This window comes from Maniola hyperantus, chromosome 21 (assembly GCF_902806685.2).
Source record: "Maniola hyperantus chromosome 21, iAphHyp1.2, whole genome shotgun sequence".
Lineage (NCBI taxonomy): Eukaryota > Metazoa > Arthropoda > Insecta > Lepidoptera > Nymphalidae > Maniola > Maniola hyperantus.
The window spans coordinates 4,969,446-4,993,739 of record NC_048556.1 but is presented as its reverse complement, the minus strand read 5'-3'; the positions used below and the strand labels follow the sequence as shown (position 1 = coordinate 4,993,739).

The following is a 24,294-nucleotide window of genomic DNA, read 5'->3' as shown; positions in this document are numbered from 1 at the left end:
ATTTAAAGAATAAAATTTACTTAGAGATAAACTTATTATGCATATTTCTGTAACTTATCCTATCTTATAATGCAAACAAGTTAAGCATTTTAAGATAACATAATAATATAATGCTTATGTTTGCGAATATTTACGATTATTTGCTAAAATATTTATCTCGCACTTCCCGAGATAAGACAACGGGCTGTTACAAAAAGTTATGGGCCAATAACCAGATAGGTACTGACTAACTGTTGATTTTACTTGATAATTGCGTACAATTCAAGATTACTATTCAATTTTGAATATTCAAGATTATTTCAATATAAGTATTTATTAATAGCGACGAACGCGGATTCGCTCTGCGAAAATATGAATCCTCTTTATGTCCTATCCCGTGGGAGTTTCGAAAAATCCGGCCTTATTTCTTATCCAGTCATAAAAGGAACCAGTCACAAAGTCGCGGGCATCATCAGTACCCTTATTATAAATGCGAAAGTGTGTTTGTTTGTTGGTTTATTGGTTTGTTCGTTTGTTGGTTTGTCTTTCAATCACGTCGTAACGGAGCAACGGATTGACGTGATTTTTTGCATGGGTAGGTATAGTCAAATACCTGGAGAGTGACATACTTTTTATCCCGGAAAACCAAAGAGTTCCCACGGGATTGTTAAAAACCTAAATCCACGCGGACGAAGTCGCGGGCGTCAGCTAGTAAGCAAATAAATTAGTATTAGTACCTTATGTTTTAGAAATTACATACAAGTTAAGTATAAGCCAGAGAGAAATACTTGTCTCGATCTGATATCGTTAAAAATAAAGCTCTATTAAACTCTATTGAAGATTCAAGTCTTGTAAAAAAGGTGGTAATATAAAGGAGCCCTTACAATTAAGTTATTTCAAGAATCCAGTTCTTGGAACCTCGAATTAAGTCATAACAAGCCAAACTAGAAAGCAATTTTATTCCCATCAAAACACAATGGGACAAAACAATACACACCATCTCACACCGATTCGATTCAGTTGTTGTGTACAATTATAATCGATTCTATAATCGATAGTTATAATCGATACGAAAATAATTATTTCCGACCTTACCGCGGGAGTTAATCGTTGAATAGAGGATAATTAATTTAATTAATATTGCTGCAAAGTCGTTAGCGGTTACATAAAGGCTACCGAAAACATGGGTAGTGGGTACCTTTAGACAGCGAGGTCAGTTATTGAAAACATGGTATTTTCTTCTGAGAATTATAGGAACAAACAAAATGGGGCCACTTATTACTACAAAATAAAGCACGTAACTCGAAAAGTTAGAGGTGCATGACTCGGATCGAGCCCGTGACCCCCTGAGTAGGGGGCTGACTAAACCACTAAGCTGTCACCGCTTTCACAGCACTGATATTTTTTTCCGATGCAAGCTAGCCCTTGAATACGATCTCACGGTGGTATATAAATAATGATGACGTAGTCTATGGAAACGGGCTAACTTGGAAGGGATATGGCAGTTTCACAAAACTTTTAGTATTTTAAGTAAGAATAACTTTTAGTAAAAATAATAACTTTTAATAAGTCAAGAGTGAATGGGCATCTTCTAGGTAAGCGCGCTCCATCTTAAGCTGCATCGTCACTTGCCACCATCTAGGTGATTCTCTAACTCAGTGTCTAACACTAAATGATAGCCACCGAGGTTGGTTAGTTCTAGCTGCTTCACTGGGTGATATTAAAATGTTTTTTTCGTAGAAAATCTTCAACGGATTAAAAAATGAGCGCCGTAGCCTATCATTCAGTGTTAGAAACTGAGTTAGCGAATCACCCTGCTGGTCTGATTGCAGCCAAGCGCTAGTCTATAAATTAAAAAGAAAGAAAAACACAAAGTACCTATGATTCGCATCTGACCGATTTTTTCATTCAAAAATGTTAATTTTGTAACCACTTAAGCAATGACATTACCGGAGAGAATTAATAATTCAGGGTTAAACAATAACCGTTTATTAGAAATATACCTAGCTAGGTGTAAAATACGCATACATACATAGACTATGCGACAGGTTGAAATAGTGATCGGGGAGGAAACGCCCCGCAAAGCCCCCGTGGCGCTAGCCCGGTGCGGGCGAGCGCTGGGGCTGTGCGGGTGTGCCCCTCCCCGATTACCATTTCAACATATCGCGTACTATAAGGTGTAAACGAATTTTTTAGCTACCATTAGTTTGCCAATTATTATTTTTTCCATTTTTAGAATAGGTATTGAGTGATTTCCATTATATATAATGTCTGTCCCGGCTTTACTCACGTGTTTAGTCGACGTTAGCCCGACTAGTTTCGAACCCATCCGGGGTCCTTTTTCAAGGGAGTCAGTTCGCGCTGTTTTATAGACGCTGAAATTTTTCCCGAAGCAAAATGATTTTGTCGTGGTGGTGGTACAATCGATTTATAAATATAAAAAATTTCCAATCGAGAAAAACAAAAATCGAATGAGACCTCGAACCAATAGTGATACCGCGTGCGTGCAGGCTAGTTTATGCCGTATCACTACGCGCGAGAGCTTATTTTGCTCTAAACTTTTTCACTTTATTGACAGCGCGGTTCGAGTGGATGTACCTACCTACTATTCACGTTACGTCTAGGGAGTTACTATTGTTTCTCATACTTTCGAGTTGTCGATTTTTTTTTTTTTAATTATTTCAAAACAAAAACATTTGTAATTTTTAAGTTTAACTCAAAATTTCGATAGTACTACTGAGGGCGAATCGTTCAGCCGCGGGAAGACAACCACTAAAATTTCACCGTGTATAGGTATTATGTTTTTATCTGTCGGACAGACAAAACGCAAGCACCTGCTAGTGTACAATTTACTAGTGTTTATCGAAAGTATTCAGTTGTACAGCAGGTATATTGTGAGCTAAGGCAATAAATCTTTTATACGGACGTACGCAAGCGTAGGTACGGTGTACCCACCTTGACCCAGTACATGTGACCCAATAATAGTTACGTTTGAGCCTCTAGTTATTCTATAGATCGTAGATAATTGTAAACTGTTCGTCATACTTGTATGAAACAAGCTTAGGCTCACGACTTCGTCCGCGTGGACTACACAAATTTCAAACCCCTTATATCACCCCCTTAGGGGTTGAATTATCAAAAAATTTCAAAAAGTAATATGTTTAGAATAATTTTTAATGTATTAGTGTAAATAGCCGTAAGTGAACCTAATTAATAAAAATAAAAAAAAATTTAATTTTATTACCATCCGCAGCAAACTCGAGTTGTCTAATCAAATACATGTAAGAACTATCCACCTGTCGTTAGCTCCTCGTAGGTAGTGGGTAACCAGTAAGCAAGTAATTTCAGGCTGGTTAAAAATTCAAATTTATGCTAATGTGGCACAGCGCCATGCACTCTAATTGGATTAACGTATGGTGAACACTATACGTTTATATGCGTATCTATTGGCCATTGGGTGTTAACTTGCTGATAAATACATAGCTTATACTTGCGACTTCGTCCGCGTGGACTACACATATATCAAACCCCTATTTTACCCTTTGCCAATCCGCACTTGGTCAGCGTGGTGGACCATGGCCTAACCCTTCTCTTACTGAGAAGAGATCCGTGCTCTGTAGTGAGCCGGTGAAGGGTTGATCATGATCAACCCATGGTTGAATTTTAAAGAAATCCTTCTTAGTGGCTATCTATTAAATACGTCATAATAGCTAACTGCATACCAATTTTCAGCACGACCCACCCAGTAGTTTGAGCTGTGCGTTGATAGATCAGTCAGTCAGTCAGTCAGTCACCTTTTCCTTTTATATATTTAGACTAGATGATGCCCACGACTTCAATAGATAAGTAAAACTGGTTTATAAAAACTCCCCTGGGAATTTAATTTGGATAAAAGTGGCTTACCGTCTCTAGGATGCAAACTATCTTTATACCAAACTAGCTGATCCCCGCGGCTTCGCCCGCGTGGATTTAGGTTTTTAAAGATCCCGTGTAGCCTATGTCACTCAGGAATAATGTAGCTGTCTACTGGTGAAAGAGTTATTAAAATCGGTTCAATAGTTCCAAAGATTACCCCCTACAAACAAACTTAACGACATTACCTCTTTATAATATTAGTATAGATAGATGATGCCTGCCGCGTGGATTTAGGTTTTTAGATATAGCGTGGGAACTCTTTGATTTTCCAAGACAAAAATTAGCCAGCGCTGGCATCCGTTCCCGGGACGCAAGCTATCTTTATACTTAATTACGTTAATTATGCTGCCATGTGATTTGCGTGATGTGCCAGTGGGCAGGTCATGTCTGTCGTAGAGACGATGGCCGTTGGAGCCGGAAAGTCCTTGAGTGGAGACCGCGTTTAAGCAAGCGTATAGTGTGGGACGCCCTCCAGCACGATGGACCGACGAGATAAAGAGGCTGGCGGGAAGTGGCTGGATGAGGAAGGCTCAGGACCGAGTGTGGTGACGCTCTTAAGGGAAGGCCTATGTCCAACAGTAGACGTCCACAGGCTGATGATGATGATGATGTGATTAGTATGGTTGCAAAGCAAATCATGATCATCATCATTATCATTGTCATCACCGACAGACGTCCACTGCTGGATATGGGGCAGCGGCTCTCTGCGACTTTATTAGAAGCAAACCTTACTTCATAGAATTAATCTAAACTAGATTTTTCTCAACTACCCAAATGGCAAATTAGTAAATCTATTGTATATTTTAATAGCGGAAAGCTTTGACTGGCCAGATATAAATCTATTCCAATCATCAACACAAATCTAAGATACCAAATCCATTTACGAGTCTCACAACTTGACAGGCTACCAGTTTTTACAAGCGATAGCCATCTGACCTCCGTAACTCTTGGATGAATCAGTGGCGTATAGGTTAGAATAATTTTCCATCTAAACGGATTATTTATCATACTATTTTATGTTAATGCCTTCGCACCACTTTGGGGTCATAATCCTAATCCTAATCCTAATATCCTAATAATATTTTAAATGTGAAAGTGTGGATGTTTGGATGTTTGTTACTCAATTACGCAAAAACTACTGGACGGATTTGGCTGAAATTTGGAATGGAAATAGATTATACCCTGGAACGTGACATAGGCTAGAAAATCAAAGAGTTCCCGCGGGATTTTGAAAAAAGTAAATCCACGCGGACGAAGTCGCGGGCATCAGCTAGTGAAGAAGAAGAAGAAGAAGAATGTTTTTTTTTATTCATGTAAACTTTTTAAAAGTGCTTATGAATAGTCAGGTTTAATTTACCACTGGTTCGGAATGCCGTTCCTACCGAGAAGAACCAGCAAGAAACTCGGCGGTTGCTCTTTTTAATTTTTCAATTTACAATGTTATTATACCGTACTATACAAGCCATTGCAGCCCCGTGCATTGCTGGAGCGAGTCAAATCCAAGCTTTTTTTATCGTTTGCATAGTCTGCGACTGTATAATATGCTTTTTTTAGGAGCATACTTTTAACACATTTTTTAAACTTGTGTAAAGGCAAGTCTAAAATTGCTTGTGGAATTTTATTATAAAATATTACACTCATTCCCACAAATGACTTTCGCACCTTCCAGAGGCGGAGCGCAGGAGTAGCTAGCTTATTTTTGTTTCTAGTTTGCCTATCATGGAGATCACTGATTTTTTTGTAACTGTGAATGTTTTGTCGTACAAAAATTATATTATTGTAAATATATTGGGAAGCTACTGTAAGAATACCTATTTCCTTAAATATCTCTCGTAGGGAATCGCGCGGTTTTAAATTATAAATTGCACGTATTGCCCTTTTTTTAGTAGCCCATAAGCCTCAAAAGCTCAATGGTTATAGGAGCGGACTGAAATCCGAAAGGTCGACAGTTCAAACCCCACCCTTTGCACTATCGTCGTACCTACTCCTGGCACAAGCTAAAAATTAAAAAAATCAATTTAAATAGCTAATATTCTTTAAAAAAAAATATAATCCGCCTTGTTTTTGAGGGTCTCCCAGGCGCAGTTTTGGATGGCGCAGTCTTAAAAATTAAAGAGTTAAATGTCTCAGGTTTCCTTCTTGGCTGGGGTAATTAAGGCTCAGGTTGAGTCTGGCTGGAGGATTAAGGCATGACCTTCACTACCACCCTACCAGTAAAATCGTGCCGCCAAACGATGTGTGTTCCGGTACGATGTCGTAAGAAAATCGATTACTGCCATACCCCACCAAGGTTAGCCTGCTTCTGTCTTAGATTGCAGTCCATTTGCATCACTAACCATCACAAGATCAATGATTAATCAATAAAATTAGCCCTTGATTCCGATCCCTTGTCACCGAATAATAAAAATGTTTCAAGGGTAGGTACTGCCCGCCTAAACGGCGAGATAGATTAGGCGAGTAAACTAACTTCTAAAAAGAAATGGTTCTTAATTCGGCCCGTTTTTTGCGTACCAAGTATAGGTAAGTAATACTTGTCATTGAACTCCGGGTTCCAACTCCTCAATTCTGATGCCGCCATATAGCTCTAAGCTTTATACCGAAATGAATAAACCGGCCAAGTGCGAGTCAGGCTCGCGCACCGAGGGTTCCGTACTAAAGTCGTATTTTTTCGACATTTTGCACGATAAATCAAAAACTGAATCAAATGCACAAGTGAAGCTCTTTCATATGATACCCCACTCGATATAGTTATCTTACTTTGAAAATTGAAAATACTAATTAAGTATTAGTGTTCATGACCACAATTTAATTTTTTGTGTGTGATGTAACCACAAATTCACAGTTTTCAGATTTTTCCCCTTAGGTATATCTGCTATAAGACCTAACTACCTGCCAAATTTCATGATTCTAGGTCAACGGGAATCACCCTGTAGGTTCCTTGACGGACAGACAGACAGACTGTCAACAAAGTGATCCTATAAGGGTTCCGTTTTTCCTTTTAAGGTACGGAACCCTAAAAATAATTTAAGACAAATCTAGCATAAATTATACCGTCTAATTTAGTTGTCTTCTTGCATTACACTGTTACGCAAATAATTTATGACATGGAATATAAATAACAATACACAAGCAACGTGTATTTAAATGGCACGTGTTTAATTTTAGAATTTTCCTTAAGGCTATATTTATTCTGAACTCATAAATACTCGTAGAAATAGCTTCTAAGATATTGGCACCTCAAATCTTATGTAGGTACATAAGATTTGAGGTGCCAATATCTTAAAAGGGACTAAATAGAGTAGGTACTCTATTTAGTTTAAATTGATTATGTAGGTACCTACTTATTCAGTTTTAGGGTTCCGTACCTCATACTACTTCCTCGTCTACTTCCCGTTGACCTAGAGTCATGAAATTTTGCAGGTAGGTAGGTCTTACAGCACAAGTAAAGGATTAAATCCGAAAACCGTGTATTTGTGGTTACATCACACAAAAAAAAATGTGTTTCAATTTTTAAAATAAGATAACCAAAATTCCTTTTATATGATACCCCAAAAGGGGTGACATATGAAAGTACTTTACTTGTACATTGTAAAATTGATTTTAATTTATGTTTATGCATTTGCATTAATTGTTTTAGATATATCGTGCAAAATATCGAGAAAATACCCGAGTACGGAGCCCTCGGTGCGCGAGTATCTGCGAATGTTTTTGGTACCAATAAAAAAACTCCGAAAATGGTGAGTACTAGTGGTTGAATCCTAAACCCCCGAATTTTAAGTTTTTAACCACTAGGCTGTCATCCATCTTAGGTAAGTAATACATATGTAGCTACAAAAAATAAAATAAGTAGGCTCACCTAAGTTCTTTAGTAGAGTAGGTACTGAACGCCATTAAAGTGCCACCATTTCGTCCCACTGATACAATATTTATATCTTAACACTTCAAAAGTAAATCAGGGTGTATCAGTAAATGGTACAAGCACTCCTAGGTAATGCATCAATTAATCAGAACTAGTAAATGATCACTATAGCGGTCGTATCTCGTCCATACGTCCCTGCGACCTAAGTAGCGCTTATTTTATAAGGAGATGTTTTATATGAGAGATAACGGGTGTGTTTGTAGTTTGTACGCAATTTACCATCGTTTTTTTTATATCATCATCATCATCATGATGATCAACCCATACCCGGCTCGCTACAGAGCACGGGTATCCTCTCAGAATGAGAAGGGTTTTGGCCACAGTCTACCACGCTGTCCATGTGCGGGTTGGTAGACTTCACACACCTTTGAGAAAATTATGGAGAACTCTCAGGCATGCAGGTTTCCTCACGATGTTTTCCTTCTCCATTAAAGCAAGTGATATTTAATTACTTAAAAGGTTAAAACGCACATAGCTCCGAAAAGTTAGGGGTGCGTGCCAGGGATCGAACCCTCGACCTCCGCTTATATTTTATATCATATGAACTGGTAATTTAATGATTTGAAGCTTATTTCATGGTTTAGCGTATTTGTATTCGTCCCGCGACTCATGGAACTGAGTCGAAATAATATCGGCAGTTAAAAATCGCCTAATTAATCGTGGTATGTACCTACCCGTTTTATACAATACAACTGGTAATTTATTCTTCACTCAAAATTTGTTTTCAAGGGCTAAATACAAATTATTTTTTGAAGCTTTTAATATATATCTAGGTAAGCGTTTATACAAAAACGACTAAGTGTATATTACGACTAATACTTACTACAGATTTTCATCTCTCCACTCCATTTTCGTCACTCCATATCAGATCAGTTTTGTGTACAACAAATGCTATAGAAAGATTTAATTTTTAGGTTAATCAATCAATTAAAAGAACACTATGATGTAGATGACTACCTAAAATAATAAATTTCGCATTCATGATATTAATATGTCTTTCTGTCTGCCTGCTACTACGTTTTAACATCGCATCCGTTTAACTGAAAATTCGTTAAAAAGTTAGCTTACATCCCGGGAACCAACAGTCCAACACTTTTGTCCCGGAAAATTGTTTGAGTTCCTACGGGATTTTTAAAACCTAAATGCACGTTGATGAAGTATTGGCCATTATCTATTTGGTAGAGATGCATATCCTGGAGCCATTGACTACTTTTCATCCCAAAAAATCAAAGACTTTTGAAAAACCTATATCCATGAAGTCGTGAACATCATCTAGTAAAATATAAGCATAAAAAACAACAAAAGAATGCAAATAATCCCAGACAAACTATGTTAACTACTGCAAAGAATTTATAAAAGTGAACAAAAAACCCTTGTGCAACCTCTTAAGCCGTGGCAAATTCATAAATCCAACATACTATTGAAACGTCGAATAATGATGGACGCACATAACCGATCCGGTTGCGAATAATTAGGCTGAAGATTCGCTAGTTCCCATGCCGGTATGTAAAAATTGTTGAGAAAATACCATACGTGCGTGATCGCTAATTCGCGGGGAGCGGTTGCAGCTTCAGCATTTAGATAAGAGCTGGGAACTTACCCGTTTAATTGTACGCCAGATGATTGCGGGTTTCGGTATTGAGTAGGTACATTTCTGACTCTTTATACCGTTTTTTTTGAATTAGGTAAATAGGTACACTTTAACCAAATGTTAAAAATTAACTCTCCTGTTATTCATAGTTATTCTTTAATTGCTTTGATAACCCAGTTGTTAAGATGTCTGTCTTGTTTGTCGGGGGTTCGTGCGGAGTGCGGCATCTCTACAGAGTTATGTGCGTTAGCAATTATCAAACATCACTTTTTTGGCTAGCGTGGTAGACTATGGCCTAAAACATTCTCATTCTGAGAGGAGATCCGTATCAGTAGTAATGAGTTGATGATGATGATGTTACCTACTTATGACATTCTTTCACAGAATTGAACCATTATAGACGAATGTCCCAAAAAATATAATAATAACCCAATTATCAAGTTTAAGCCTATTTAGTTAAAATAACCTTACCTTTCTAAGTTAACCGATTAAGCAGCAGTTAGCGTCAGTTTCCTTCAAGCCCAATTTAACGGATTAGCACAAGGCCGCGTTTGTACCACCAAAAATATCCACATGCACGCTACCATCAAAATACAGCCTTGAACCGAGCGAACCGAAAATCGATAATTACGTAACAAAATCGATGTTCTCACGATTCCGAATACAGTTATCCTGAATGCCGGTTTAAAGATTTAAACAATGGTTTCGCTTTTGATAGGAAAATTAGAGAAAATTAGCGAGTTGGACCGGCTACCGTCTGATGGTTATTGGCACTAATAGTGCCCGCCGGGAGTCGAACCTGGGAGAGTGGTGTCACGCCCGCGCCGCACGCCACTGACCGCCGGGGGTTCACATGGGTAAGGAACCGCGCGTTTTTAGACAGAAAATGTGGATATGGTCGTTTATTTTTTATATATTATTATTCCTTTTTTACCTCCGACGGATAAAGACTGGACTAACAAGGTGCAATTTTGGAGCAGGAAGGTGATGAATATTTCGAATGTCAAATTAATCTAACTTCCGGGGATAATTATAATTTCTTTTTCTAGATTATATCTATTTATATCTATATCTACATATATAAAAGTAAAAGGTGACTATAGGTAACTTACCGATCTATCAACGCACATCTCAAATTACTGGAACGGATCGGGCTGAAATTTGGCATGTAGGTATTTATTATGACGTACAACACCCGCTAAGAAAGGATTTTTGAAAATTCAACCCCTAAGGGGGTAAAATAGGGATTTGAAATTTGTGTTTGTGTAGTCTACGCAATAAAATAGCTTCCCAACAAAATCAAAGCCGATTGAACTAATTTCTTTCTCCATAAACCTACATGCCACTAAATTAGAACCTCCAAAAACCGACCTAGTTCCACCGTGACGTACACTCAAAAGCCGGCACCATAACACATTTGTGTGCGACACTACTGCGGCCATGCCAGTCGTGTTGCGGCAAGCACGCGTCAGTAAAAGCTCCCGGGCCTAGAGCTGACTTAGTGCCACTAATTCTAGTTTTATAGGGAGGAGGGGTTCGAAATTTGTGTAGGTAGTCCAAGCGGACGAAGTCACCGGGCATAGTTCTTCAACATGCAATTTAGTATTGTCTATTATTTTACATTCCATTTGTCTATAGTAACTACATACGAGTACGATACGTTGGCATTACAAGACTATAAATTTTCCATCGTGTATTGGCAGTTTGCATATGATTTGTTCTAGACGTCAATGTTATTTACTGAATTCAACGTTATTTGCAATTGTTTATAGAAATAAGACTTTCGTGAACTGACAAATTATTTTAATGATTCTGAATAAAGTTCATTGGTATGATTCAGATGTACAGTTTTTTTTTTACAAAAATGAAACCAGCGTTGTTTCTTGAAGCTAGTAATAAACAAGCGGTACTTATAGGCGATTTTTTTCTTAACTGTGTAAGTAGTTACATTATGTACTTAGTGAAAATTTAGAATAGAAAGACACTCACGAAATGTATTTTGAGCGTAGTAAGTAGTTAATACGGGGCAAAGTCGAGAGCAAAAGTAAGAATTCAAATTTTACCGGAAAAATTAATCATGGGGTCATCTACCTATATAAAATAGAAGGTGCCCTTTCATTCTTCCTTTGAGGGTCCCAATATTGAAGTTGGTGCAGAAAATGGAATTCGGAAGGGCATTCCATATTCTTCTAGTAGTGCGCAGAGAAGTTAGCAGATTAGATACGAGGAAGCGAATCGCTTTGTACGAGTCCGTGGAATTTCGACAACAGCAAAACCGGACATTTCAAAATACCTACGCGCCTAGTTGAAAAGATTTTATAGTCAGTTCAGATTTTGGGTAAGTGTGGGTTTAAAATTTATGAGTTTAGAGGGCATTCTAGTAAATATCCTCCCCTTTTGTGTTGTATACTATCAAGCTTATTCATCTCTCGTCTAATTCTAGTATATGTCATCTTTTAAGACGTTTAGTGTTGGGGTTTACAAGCAATTTATGTGCCAATGCATTAGGATGTTTTTCCAGTCTAAGTTTGTACTTTGTGGAATACTTTTTCACTTCCTCTTTGATTGTTGGCATTTGCAAAAAAGTCAGATAAAAGAAATATTTTAAATCTTATCCACGTTATCCTTACATCATTCCGGGATGACTACCGTCCCCGCGAGTACAGCCGGGCCTCGATAAGCGACGATCGTGGGAATCGCAGTTTGCATATCATTTGCAAACTTTGCTCACCGATCGTAACAATACTGATTGTCTTTGCTAACCGGTTTTGTTCAGGTATTTTTTTTTGTTTGCATTTCTCGTCTTTCTTTTTCGAAATATTGGAATTTATTTTTTACTGTGTATCTTATTTGTCAAAAATATTATGTGCAAGATTGCTCTAAAAAGTAGGTACCTAATGAAATGAAAAGCAAATTGAAAACCTTCTTTTTTCTTTATTTTTCTTCATAAGTAGTCCTATTCATCATTTCTAAGGATCGGAACCCCTTTACATTATCATATGAATGGTAAGGGGTTCCCAAGATTATTCCGTATACAGCTCAACTAAGAGAACTTTGATGGTGAAAATTCAATTCAATTCAATTTATTTATATATGTTGCAAATTACAAAAACTCCTTAAATTTAGTGAACAGAAAAGGTAGATACAATAAATGTTGAATGAAACCTGATGGAGTGCTTTGGCATCCGTACTAGGAAAACCTGTGTTACGGGCACAGCAAAAAAAATATTGAAATTTCATTAAAACTAATGCAACGAGAAACACGGACTGCGACTTTTATTTATACTTTTAGGTAGAGCTGATAGAGAATAAAATAATATTAATAACATCTAGCTATAAGGTTTCTACAGATGTAAATTATAAATTTGTTTGATGCTAGATGATGCCCACGACTTCATCCGCGTGGATTTAGGTTTTTAAAATCCCATGGGAACTCTTTGATTTTCCGGGATAAAAAGTAGCCTATGTTCTTCCCCGGGATGCAAGCTATCTATGTATACCAAATTTCGTCAAAATCGGTTGAGCGGATGGGCCGTGAAAGGCTAGCAGATAGACAGACAGAGAGACAGACAGACACACTTTCGCATTTATAATATTAGTATGGCTATGGATGATGATAAAGGGTAAAACATAACATACCTACAAATCATTTTACGCCTAGCTCAAAGCAGAAACATTTAATGTTATTCAATATCATTAGAATTAACATGAAATACAAAATGAACTTCATGATGCGTTGATGGGTAACCTTTGCATCTTGTGCTGCATTGCTGTGGCAGCTACTTACCCTAACAAACCGTGGATAAATTAATCTCTAACACGCATGAAGGGCTGTCAGTTTGTCTGCCGCCACTTCTTTGCCTTGATCTACCTACACTAGCGACCACCTGCGGCTGCACTCCCCTGGATAACTCAAAAGTTCAGCGCTATTCCTTGTCTACACAATAAAAACAACTCCTGCGCATTTCAGCTTTTTAGATTCAATAGTTTGGGCTGGGCGTTGAGTTAAGTCACTGAATGGGTCAGGACTTTTCTTTTTATATATTTAAGACTAGGTGATGCCCGCGACTTCATCCGCGTGGATTCAGGTTTTTAAAAATCCCGCGGGAGCTCTTTTCTTTTTCGGGATAAAAAGTAGCCTAGGTATATTCCCCGGGATGTAAGCTAACTGGCTAACTCTATACCGAATTTCATCAAAATCAGTTAAACTGTTGGGCCGTGAAAATCTAGCAGACAGACAGACAGACTTATAATACTAGATGATACCCACGACTTCGTCCGCCTGAAATTAGGTTTTCTAAAATCCTGTGGGAACTCTTTGATTTTCGGATAAAAAGTAGCCTACGTCCTTCTCCGGTAAACAAGCTATCTTTGTACCAAATTTCGTCAAAATCGGTTGAACTGATGGGCCGTGAAAGGCTAGCAGACAGACAGACGGACAGACAGACACACAGACACACTTTTGCATTTATAATATTAAGTATGGATTAAGTATAGATTTATAAATCTGCATATTTAGGCATTATAAGTAGGAATAATTTAATAGTATTTAGAAGGAGAGAGGGGCTAGTTTGAAAAACCAATAGACGTAGAGGTCTCTAGGTAGAATGGCGGCCTCGCATCGGAAAGCAACGTTGGAACACCCCCCCACAAGATGGACTTCAAACGAGTTGCATAGAGTCATTGGATCAGGCGGCGCATGGCGGACAAATCTACTTCTGATTATTGTTATAGTAAAAGCGTTATGCTGATTTCTGAAGATGAGAGAAGAAGGATCCATTCATTATACGGACTTCATAAAAATAGAGCTCTACACGAAGCTTCTTTGAATTTTAAATTTAGTTTCCCCGGTTATTTCTACGTAGCATTAGTCCTAATTTAGCAGGTCCTAAAATTTCATACAAATAAAATTTTCGTAAAAGGAATTAAATAGTAGACCATCTGTACCGATCAGTGCTATTATTTCGTCTGAAACGTGGCCAACCGTTACGGGCTAAAAACTATAAAGCAAATCGATAGTTGGCTACATTGTTAAGACAGGTCCGTAGGATTTATTTACTAGTTTACAGTACAACATTATTTCTCAAGAAACCGTCTAAGTGTTGATCTTCCTTGCCGATAAGCCCTAATGCTGGTATAACCTATGGTCTTTTAATACAGCGTGTCGAACCATCGGATATCGTAATGGTGGATATTAGAGGCGTTGTAATTGTACGATAGTTGTTATTAAAGTTGGTTACTAGATGTATTTGAATAGCTGATGCAGAAATATTTATCTATATACTTCTAATTTACATAACTTGTCACAACAATAGGTAGATCTACTTAGGTCTACTTGTTTACTAATAGATAGCGAGTGTGAAGATCATACCTCATCAATACCCGGCTGAGTTTGTTGTGGGCTCTTCTCAGACCTGGGCGCGTTTGGAACCCTCGTAGCTTTAGTTTTAAGTTTGCGTAATAATTATCACCACTATATCTTAGAAATCCAACATCTGACCTTCAAAAAGAGTTATTAATTACCTATTTTAAATAAATCATTTGACTTTGACTTTGACTTTGACTAAGATTCTGTTTATTAACTGGCTAAGTGCGAGTCAGACTCGCACGCCGTAGTTCCGTACTAGAGTCGAATTTTAACTATTTATGCATAAAAATAAACAAAATCTGTTTTAGAATGTACAAGTAAAGCCCTTTCATATGATACCTCATTTGGTATATTTAGTTGTCTGTCTGTCTGTCGGTCTGTCAGGAATACCTACAGGGCAGCAAGCGAACCGTATAGCTTAGCAGTCAGATCGTCGGGCGCGATCCCAGGAGACGTGGGTTCGAACTTCGAATCCTGCCAGTCCGCAATTTTTGACATGTATTTAAAATTATTTAGAGACAGTATTCTGACGCCTTTAGCCTCAAACATGGTAAATGCGTTGGTTTTCGCGAACTACGAACTTTAATAAAATCCTCAATAGCTCAACGGTTAGAAGGAGCTGACTGAAAATCCGAAAGGTCGTCGGTTCTTCTCCTAGCACAAGCTTAATGCTTAGTTGGAGGGGAAAGCCATCATTGGCTAATATTCTTTAAAAAAACATACTACTAATTTTAATATTAAGTAGTTTAAGCTTACAACGACGACCAACAGTTCAACATAGGGACCTAGCTACTAGGCCAGTTTGGGTCGCTTCTTCGTCCAGCACTTACCGCACGATTGCTCTGTCTAAATGCCTTCGTCGAGCCTCTGTACGTAATATCATATCCTTATTTAGTGGTAGAGGTATAGAATAATCTAAGTAGGTACAGTACTTACGCAGCCAAAAGTGGTGAACATCGATCTTTAGAAGGAGATAGCAGATTTGTAGAGCACTGTCTCGGTCGTTGCGCCCGACAAAACGTCATATGGGTATGAGTGACAGAGACAACGCTCTACAAACCTGAAAAGTCATTCTAAAGGCCGATGTTCATCACTTTCGACTGCGTACTGTAATCTAATTATGCAAGCCATTGGTTACAAACCTTGTTGAAAATAATTGGATTTTCTGACGTAAACACACACGAGGGCCATAAGTTGTAGCTGCGAGAGACGTTGCCGCGTTGACGGAGGCAAGGGCAAGAGGTCCCGAAGGTTGGCAATCTCTGCGTTGATCAGGTCGCGCCGGAGTTTGGAAGCGCCTTTCGTTGATTTGCCTTGGTCGAACCTGGCGACAGAAATGGTAAACATTTTCATACGATGAAAATCAAATAGGTATAGTACGCGTCAGGTTGAAATGGCAATCGGGGAGGGAACGCCCTACACACCCGCACAGCCCCCACGCTAACCCAGTGCGGGCAAGCGCAGGTGTCGTGCAGGTGTGCGGGGCGTCTCCCTGCCTCATACCCCGATTGGCATCTCGACCTGTCGCGGACTTTATTTAACTACCTTGTGCTCGCGACTTTGTCTGAGTGGACTTCATAAATTTCAAACCCCGATTTAACCCCCTTACGGGTGGAATTTCGTAAAATCCTTTCTTAGTTGATACTTACCTAAGTACTCTTTACAAAGAACACACCCTCCCAATTTCGTGTCGTTAGAACCAGCGGCTTAGGCAGTGCGTTGATATATGTATAAGTCAGTCAGGACTTTGAATTTTATATATATACAGATTGACCTAATTAATTAATTAATTGATCTGAGTTTAACCGGATCAAGCACCATGGATGTCATAACATAATGTTGACTAGAATAGATGTAGGTGTCGTTAACTATTTGGAATGCGGCTGGTTAGTATTGCAAATTGTTGCTATCTTGGATTGTATCTATAATAAAATACGTCATCAAATTTATTATAGACTAGACTGTCTCCGTCTGGTGTGATGATGTCATTAGAATACTAGTCAATAAGTTGAACTAACACCTTGTATATTAATTTTTAAAAAACAGCCAAGTGCGAGTCAGACTTGCGCATCGATGGTTCCTTACTACAGTTGTATTTTTTGACATTTTGCACTAATAATCAAAATCTATGCGTAAAAATAAATAAAACTCTGTTTTAGAATGTACAGGCAAATCACTTTCATATGATATCCCACTTGGTATAGTAATCTTACTTTGAAAGTTGATGTTCATGAACACATTTTAATTCTTTTTTATTGATGTTACCAGAAATTCACAATTTTCGGATTTTTCCCCTTACGTATGCTATAAGGTCTGACTACCTGCCAAATTTCATGAGTCTAGGTCAACGGAAAGTACCCTGTAGGTTTCTTGACAGACAGACAGACAAGAAAGTGATCCTATAAGGGTCCCGTTTGTCCTTTTGAGGTACGGAACCCTAAAAACATATAATTACGGTAATAACAGAATACTTACTACCTATAAACTTTTAGTACCCAAATGAAAACAAAAGTGTCGTTTTTATTAACATGCGATAATTCGTTAATTTTTCGAGAATATTGAAATTCGAGACAGTGAATCAATGTGAACAATAAAATTCGACAAATACACCATTTAAATGGAAATTTATTAACGATTCATATTGATTCTAATGGAATCCCATTACACTTGTTTGGACGTTTTTATGATTTTTCACTGTTTATAAGTGTGATAAATTTGGATATCATTAACTCGGAGAAATGTTTCTATCAAGTTAATGCTATTTTTAAAAAGATGTGTGGTTTTCATTAGCTCTTAAATATGTAGATAAATGTTGACTTATTAAGTTATTAATATGTAATTTTAAATGACTGTCTAGACGAGATTTTAATTTTGAAAAAGCGGATACCAGCGTGTGCTATGCTAAAAAAGGAAAATTGGTCTAAAACCATCTTCGCATTATTACCTGTCTAATGAAACCAGTTTGGGACACATCAGTTTAATAGTTTCAATGTCTATAATGGGCATAGGTAGAAACATTTTTGTGTGATAACTAGCCACTGCCCAAGCCTCCCACTAGACCGGACCAGTTTAGAAATTATAAAATTCCAAACCCCTGCCACGAATCGAACCCGGGACCTCCCACTAATAAGGCCACATTGCGCCAGGGAGATCGTAGAAAAACTTAATTCCGAAAAGTTAGTGGTAGAACCATGGTGCTTTAATGCATAAAAATAGTACCTAAATACTCTAAGTTATTCTCTAGCATAAATAAGTAACAAATTCTGACGTAAATACTTAGTAAGCAAGTGCCTTAACAATAAACAAATACCTACTTTAGAACTATTAACGATAAAAATTAACCCAAATTGCCAAATTAAATCGCTGTTCTTAAAATGTATTCATACATTTTGTTTCCTGCTTATTTCACATCATTAAATTTATTTCAAATCGACCGATTATTATTTTAATTCCGTTTAAAAGGCGATTCTATATTTTCCAAATATTTAAATCGACCTTGGTCGGTAATTGAAATGAGATAAAACACTCAATATGGCAATTGTCTAAAGGTCAATGTGTGTGAAGCATTTTATTTTGTAATTTGATTGAGCTGTTAAAAGTTTAAATTGTAGACATTGAACTAAAGCTTTACCTTACTTAAGGTAACACTTCTCACGCGCTTCTCCATACAAAAGTTTTTCTAATACTAGCTGATGCTGATGACGACTTCGTACGCGTGGATTTAGGTTTTAAAAAATCCCTTTAACTCTTTGATTTATCGGGATAAAAAGTAGCCTCTGTCACTATACCCATGCAAAAATCACGTCGATCCGTTGCTCCGTTGCGACGTGATTAAAGAACCAACCAACAAACAAACACACTTTCGCATTTATAATATGTGTAGTAATTTGTTGCCCTGGTCGTAAAACTAAACCAGATATCTATTTATTTCTCCATTACCCATGTCCGACTACAATAAATATACTAAAATTATTTTGAAAGTTACGACCATTGAAACATCTTTATTTTAAGCCAAACTTCGTGCGTATACCTACACCTAAAATACAATCTTTACTCAGCAAAATTTCAAATGTCTTTATTTTATTAAAAAAACATTAATTTGCAAAAAAATTACGCAATAAGTAAGTCCGGTACGTTGATTCGCGTTGTTCACACAATATCACGCATCTCGCTCTTGAGTAGGTTCCGCCCGTAAAATATGTTGGTTGCAATTGCTTGCTCTAACGCTCGACTTGAAGCGACCATGGAGATCACTCTTAATAGATCTTGGAGCTCTTAATAGCTCTTGTAAGGAGTCGCGATCGATCCACAGCTATTTCTAGCCACAGCAAGGTTTTTAGCGTGCCGCGTATTTTTTTAATTTAATAGAGATAGCGAGCAAACGAGCAGACGGGTCACCTAATGTTAAGTGATTACCGCCTCCCATGAATATTTGCAGCACCAGAGGAACTGCCGATGCGTTGCCAGCAGAAAATCAGGAATTTTTTGGTCTGCCCCTTGAATAACCTCATGTTGTAATTTACTGGGAACACCGCCGAAGGGAGTTACTGTAAGTACCTACTGTGCTATTAGAACTGCGTCGTTAGTTTAGCGGTTGGCATGTTCGGCCGTGGCTGACGAGGACCTCCGTTCGACTGCCGGATTGAGCCAAAAATTGGGGTTTTCGATTGTGCCAAAAAAAGGACCAGGGGAAATTTCACATAAAATAAAAAATAAAATAAAATATCTTTATTTAACAAAAACAAGTTATTTTGGCATCGGTTACTAGTGGTCTCCACACTAGGTTAAACCTGTGACGTGGAGACCATAGGTACAGTACGCGGCAGAAAGTAATGTACATCGACCTTTAGAAGGAGATTGTCTCTGTCTTTGAGACCGACAAAACGTCATATAGGTATGAGTGAAGAGACAAAGCTCTACAGAGCCGAAATTTCATTCTAACGGCCGATGTACATTAATTCCTGCCGCGTACCTACAGTTTACTTGTGCGTATGTCACACATTTCCATATTATTGTTTTCTTTCTAAATAGGTACATATTTTTCATATTGCATCTATAACAATGTTTATGTATGAGTACCTACCGATGTAATTGTAACTACTAACTCACATCTTTTATTATATCTTATTAGAGTAAGGGCCAAGGTTTAAAAAAACCTTTAAATGATCAATAGTTTCTAGGAATTCATTAAAGGTTTACCTTCACTGATCTTGTTACGCCGTAAAAACCATTATTATAAAGTCAACTCATATTGTGCGAGTAATAAGTATTAAATAATGTACCTACTTAAAATATCCTGTAGTGGGCGTAAAACATAGTAGTGATAAATTAAGATACATTGACTCAGTGGTACCAAATGGTAGGGGAGCCCAAGCGGGGATTTTGGGATTTACTCGAGCGCGTCAGATTCAGGCAAGGTATCCGTCAGGTAAGGTGGATCCGTCCAGTAGTTTGAGCTGTGCGTTGATAGATCAGTCAGTAACTTTTTCCTTTTATATATTTTTTACATAGATATGACAAAATTCTATATTATTTACGCGCCATCATTTATAAACAACATTCCCACGATGAAATAAGGAAAAACACAAAAAATTAACCAAAGGGTTCAATCAGTACAAAGCGGCTTAACCAATGAGCACCAAAGTACAGGTTTTAGCTAATAAAGGGGAGCACGCGATGTTTTACGTCCACTACAGGATATTTTGCGTTCATTATTACTTTGAAAAATACCAAGTCATTTCTTGATCTTGTATCCTCAGATAGGTTAGGAACTGCAAGTTTATATACTGACTAGCTTATGCCCGCGACTTCGTCCGCGTGGACTACACACATTTCAAACCCCTATTTTACCTCCTTAGGGGATGAATTTTCAGTATCCTTTCTTAACGGATGTCTACGTCATTAATTTAAAAAAATCATAATTTATTATGTAAAGGTGTAAAAGTAAGTGAAATCAACGAGATATTGGAACATTGAAGATAGGTATTTTAAATGTTTTTTTAGGTAGTAGCCTAGCTACAGAAATAATATTTCAGTATACATAATATTATAAAAGTTAATAAAGAGTTAAAATGAGTCCGACCAATAGGTACATTCAATTTATGAGCAAATAGGCTTGTTTTAGAAATTCAAGTAGTTCTACGTGAAAACTCCACCCGTTTTCCCACGCTGCAAGCCGTACAAAGGCAACTAATAATTTAGGCAATTTTCAATATCGGCTTGTAGATGGTCCAAGTTGTAAGTGTAGCGATTTTTATACAGGCCTTAAGTTTAACTCATTATTATCATTCATTATAATACTAGGTTCTATTGAATATGAAGAATAGAAGATATGTTATTTTATCTAACGCTGATATTCAAAATACAAAAGGAAATCTTAAAATTTGTAACAGGAAAGGAGAAAGAAGGGAAACTGATTATGTATGTATAGAATACTATTGTAGATACTGTCCTAAAAAGATATTAATTATAAGTATTTCGTATAGAGGATACTATTCGATTTTGATGAAATTTGATTGAGATAGCTTGCATATTATATTCACTTTTATTTCGGAAAATCAAATAGAACTTTAATAACCTGTCTATTTGATACAGAGACCGCATGCATCTCCATAACGGACAATTAAATCGGAAAACTTATTCTAAGAGTCTTACGGGATTTAAAAAATCTAAATCCACACAAAGTTGTCAGCATCATCCAGTTTCATATATCTTGGCCTACTTATAAAGTTAACCTCTCGTTTCTCTATCGCTTTCAATTTAAGGCACCCCAAAAGACCGTGTATAGAAACCGCAACAGCATATCGGCGCGCAGTACACGGCCCTCGCATTACTACGTATGGCATTCCTCTATCTCTTTACTCCTCTATAAATTCTAATACCGTCTTACGTAGGGCTCTATTACTTTTATGTTACCCTAGTAGCCTTAGTACCTTAGCTGATAACATTCGAAGTTCATAGAAACTTTAAAGTTAAAGGCAGATAAACTTTGAGCTACGCGACTGTGACGCGCAACGGCGACATGCGACGCTACAGTATCGCGCGATCGACTGATATTGGCAAAGTGTCGGGTTGCGAGTCGCGGTCGCTAACTTAAAACATGATCTAGATACATTTCTACACGTAACAGTGCGCAAGTGTCGCGGTTGTTGGTCTACATTAACTTGATTTTAACACTAATACTTATTATAAATGCGAATGTGTCTGTCAGTCTCCTAGCTTTTCACGGCCTATCTGTTCAACTGATTTTGACAAAATTTGAAACAGAGACAGCTTACATCCCTGGAAAGGACATATTGAGCTACTTTTAATTCCGGAAAATCAAAGAGTTCCCACAGAATTTTTTAAAAGCTAAATCCACGCAGATAAAATAACGGTCCTAATCTAATAAGAAATAATGAAAATTATAACATCTGGCCAAAAATCACGATTTTTAAGAAGACTCATAAAACAAGAAATCTTGCAAAAACTGAAGTAGGTAGACTAGAAAAATAACAAAGTAATTTCATTAAGTATAAGTACTCGTTATACCTGTGAAAATAGTTATGAAGCCTGCATGCAAAAATGTGGTCAAGTGTGTACCAATATGTAAAAAAAAAATATGATCACGTATTGCATAGTTGTCTCACATGCTTCTTTATAAAGCGTTGATTATGATAGCCGAGCCTAACAATCGGCTGGCAGAGAGCGCTAAACGGGGCCCGGAGCGAGGCAATTTTCCCCACATCTCGTAGAAATTCTAGCCGTAATAAGTAAGATCTTTGTATGATCGCGTTGTATATTTTGTAACTGTACACTGCATCGTAGTTTTACGTGTTTTAATATAACGCAAAATGGTCTTGTAATCATAGATCATGGCTTAGAGAGTAGATAGGTATTTTCAGATACCCAAATTGGAAAAAATCTTTTGAATGCACCATTTTTATTAAAAAAAAATTTTAGTATATGTTAATTAACCAATTTGAAAGAAATTTGAAGATTATGATTCGACGTAAGCCCGACCCGTCGCAGTTGAGTATCAACAGCGACGCGCGGCGAGCTGAGTCCCTGTGAAAAAGAACCCCGAATGGGTTCGACTCTAGTCGGGCTTACGTCAACTAAGTACGTGAGTATAGCCGTAACAATCTATACTTATAATGAAAATCACTCACGATAGTTTAAACGCTAAACTTTGAAGATTTTTAACAATTCAATTAACTCCAAATGCATTCCGCTGCGTTGTGCGACACGACGCGGCGCTGCTTGCTTGCCGCATCGCTCAAATGTGTTTGGGCCTTTATCAGGTAAAGTCAGTAGGCACATATACCTAGTCGGTATAATGCATTGGAATGAAATCCCGACTCTTATACGAGTTCAGTGTATCTGAACTTTTATTAGATCAAAATGTAACAATTAGTATACAACATGTAGTACTATTTGTTTGAATTAGTACTGAGTGACTTATGACATAGAGTAGGAGTTGGTGGCCGTAAACTAAATTCGCACCTTTGTTCTAGATGAGACGACTTCACAGAAAAATAAATGAATTAGACGCCAGACTTTACTTTGAGCTTTATTTATTTACTTAAACATCTTTATTGCTAACTATAATACGAGTTGGTATTATAAAGAATAAAAATATAAAATAGCTTTTTCATACTTTATCTAAATATACTTACATATAAAACGAAAATCTGACTGACTGACTGATTTATTAACGCACAGCTTAAACTACTGGACGGATCGGGCTGTTTGGCATGCAGATAGCTAATATGATGAAAACATCCGCTAAGAAAGATTTTTTGTAAGTTCAACCCCTAACCCCTAAAATAGGGTTTGAAATGTGTGTAGTCCACGCGGATGAAGTCACGGGCATAAGTTAGTTATCTTTCAAATACAACAATTATTGACAATCAAAAAGCGTGCAATGTTACCTATCAGTACCCTTATTATAAATGCGAAAGTGTGTTTGTTTGTTGGTTTGTCCGTCAATCACGTCGCAACGGAGAAACGGATCGACGTGATTAATACGCATGGGTATAGTTTAAGACCTGGAGAGTGACATAGGTTACTCTATATCCGGGAAAATCAAAGAGAGAGAGGGATTTTGAAAACCTATATCCACGCGTACGAAGTCTAGCGCATCAGCTAGTTTGGAGTAAATTATTTGATTTTGACGTTGGTCTGATTTTTGTAGAACAGCTCTTAGCCTATCAGTGTTCGACACTGGGCCGCAATGGCAGTTATTATCACTTAATTAACCTTCGCTTTTCAAGTTGTGCGTTAGAAGCTATTAACCGACCTTATTTAACACAAGCTTTCGCCTGAGGCTTCGCACGTGCAACGAAAAAGTTTGTGTCACAAATTGTTATATACCTACCTACTCAGAACAAAGTAGTTTGTTTTAGAAAACTATCAACTCAAAGCCGAACAGACCTCTTCCGACATACATAGATTCGAATATGTATATTTTGTATATATAAAATTCAACTGACTGACTTATATATCAACAAACTGAAGATGAAATTTTGAGGGTGTATTCTT

At 37.4% G+C, this 24,294-nt stretch overlaps 1 protein-coding gene across 2 annotated transcripts in view; it reads right to left on the bottom strand.

The window, feature by feature from the left end:
* The window catches only part of LOC117992381 (PAS domain-containing protein cky-1-like), a 157,860-nt gene that overhangs the window by 93,664 nt on the left and 39,902 nt on the right, over positions 1 to 24,294 (bottom strand). For both annotated transcript variants that reach the window (XM_034980062.2, XM_069505903.1), the window contains exon 3: positions 15,915 to 16,096. In XM_034980062.2, the coding sequence (XP_034835953.1) occupies positions 15,915 to 16,096 (182 nt within the window). The remainder of the gene's footprint in view (positions 1 to 15,914; positions 16,097 to 24,294) is intronic.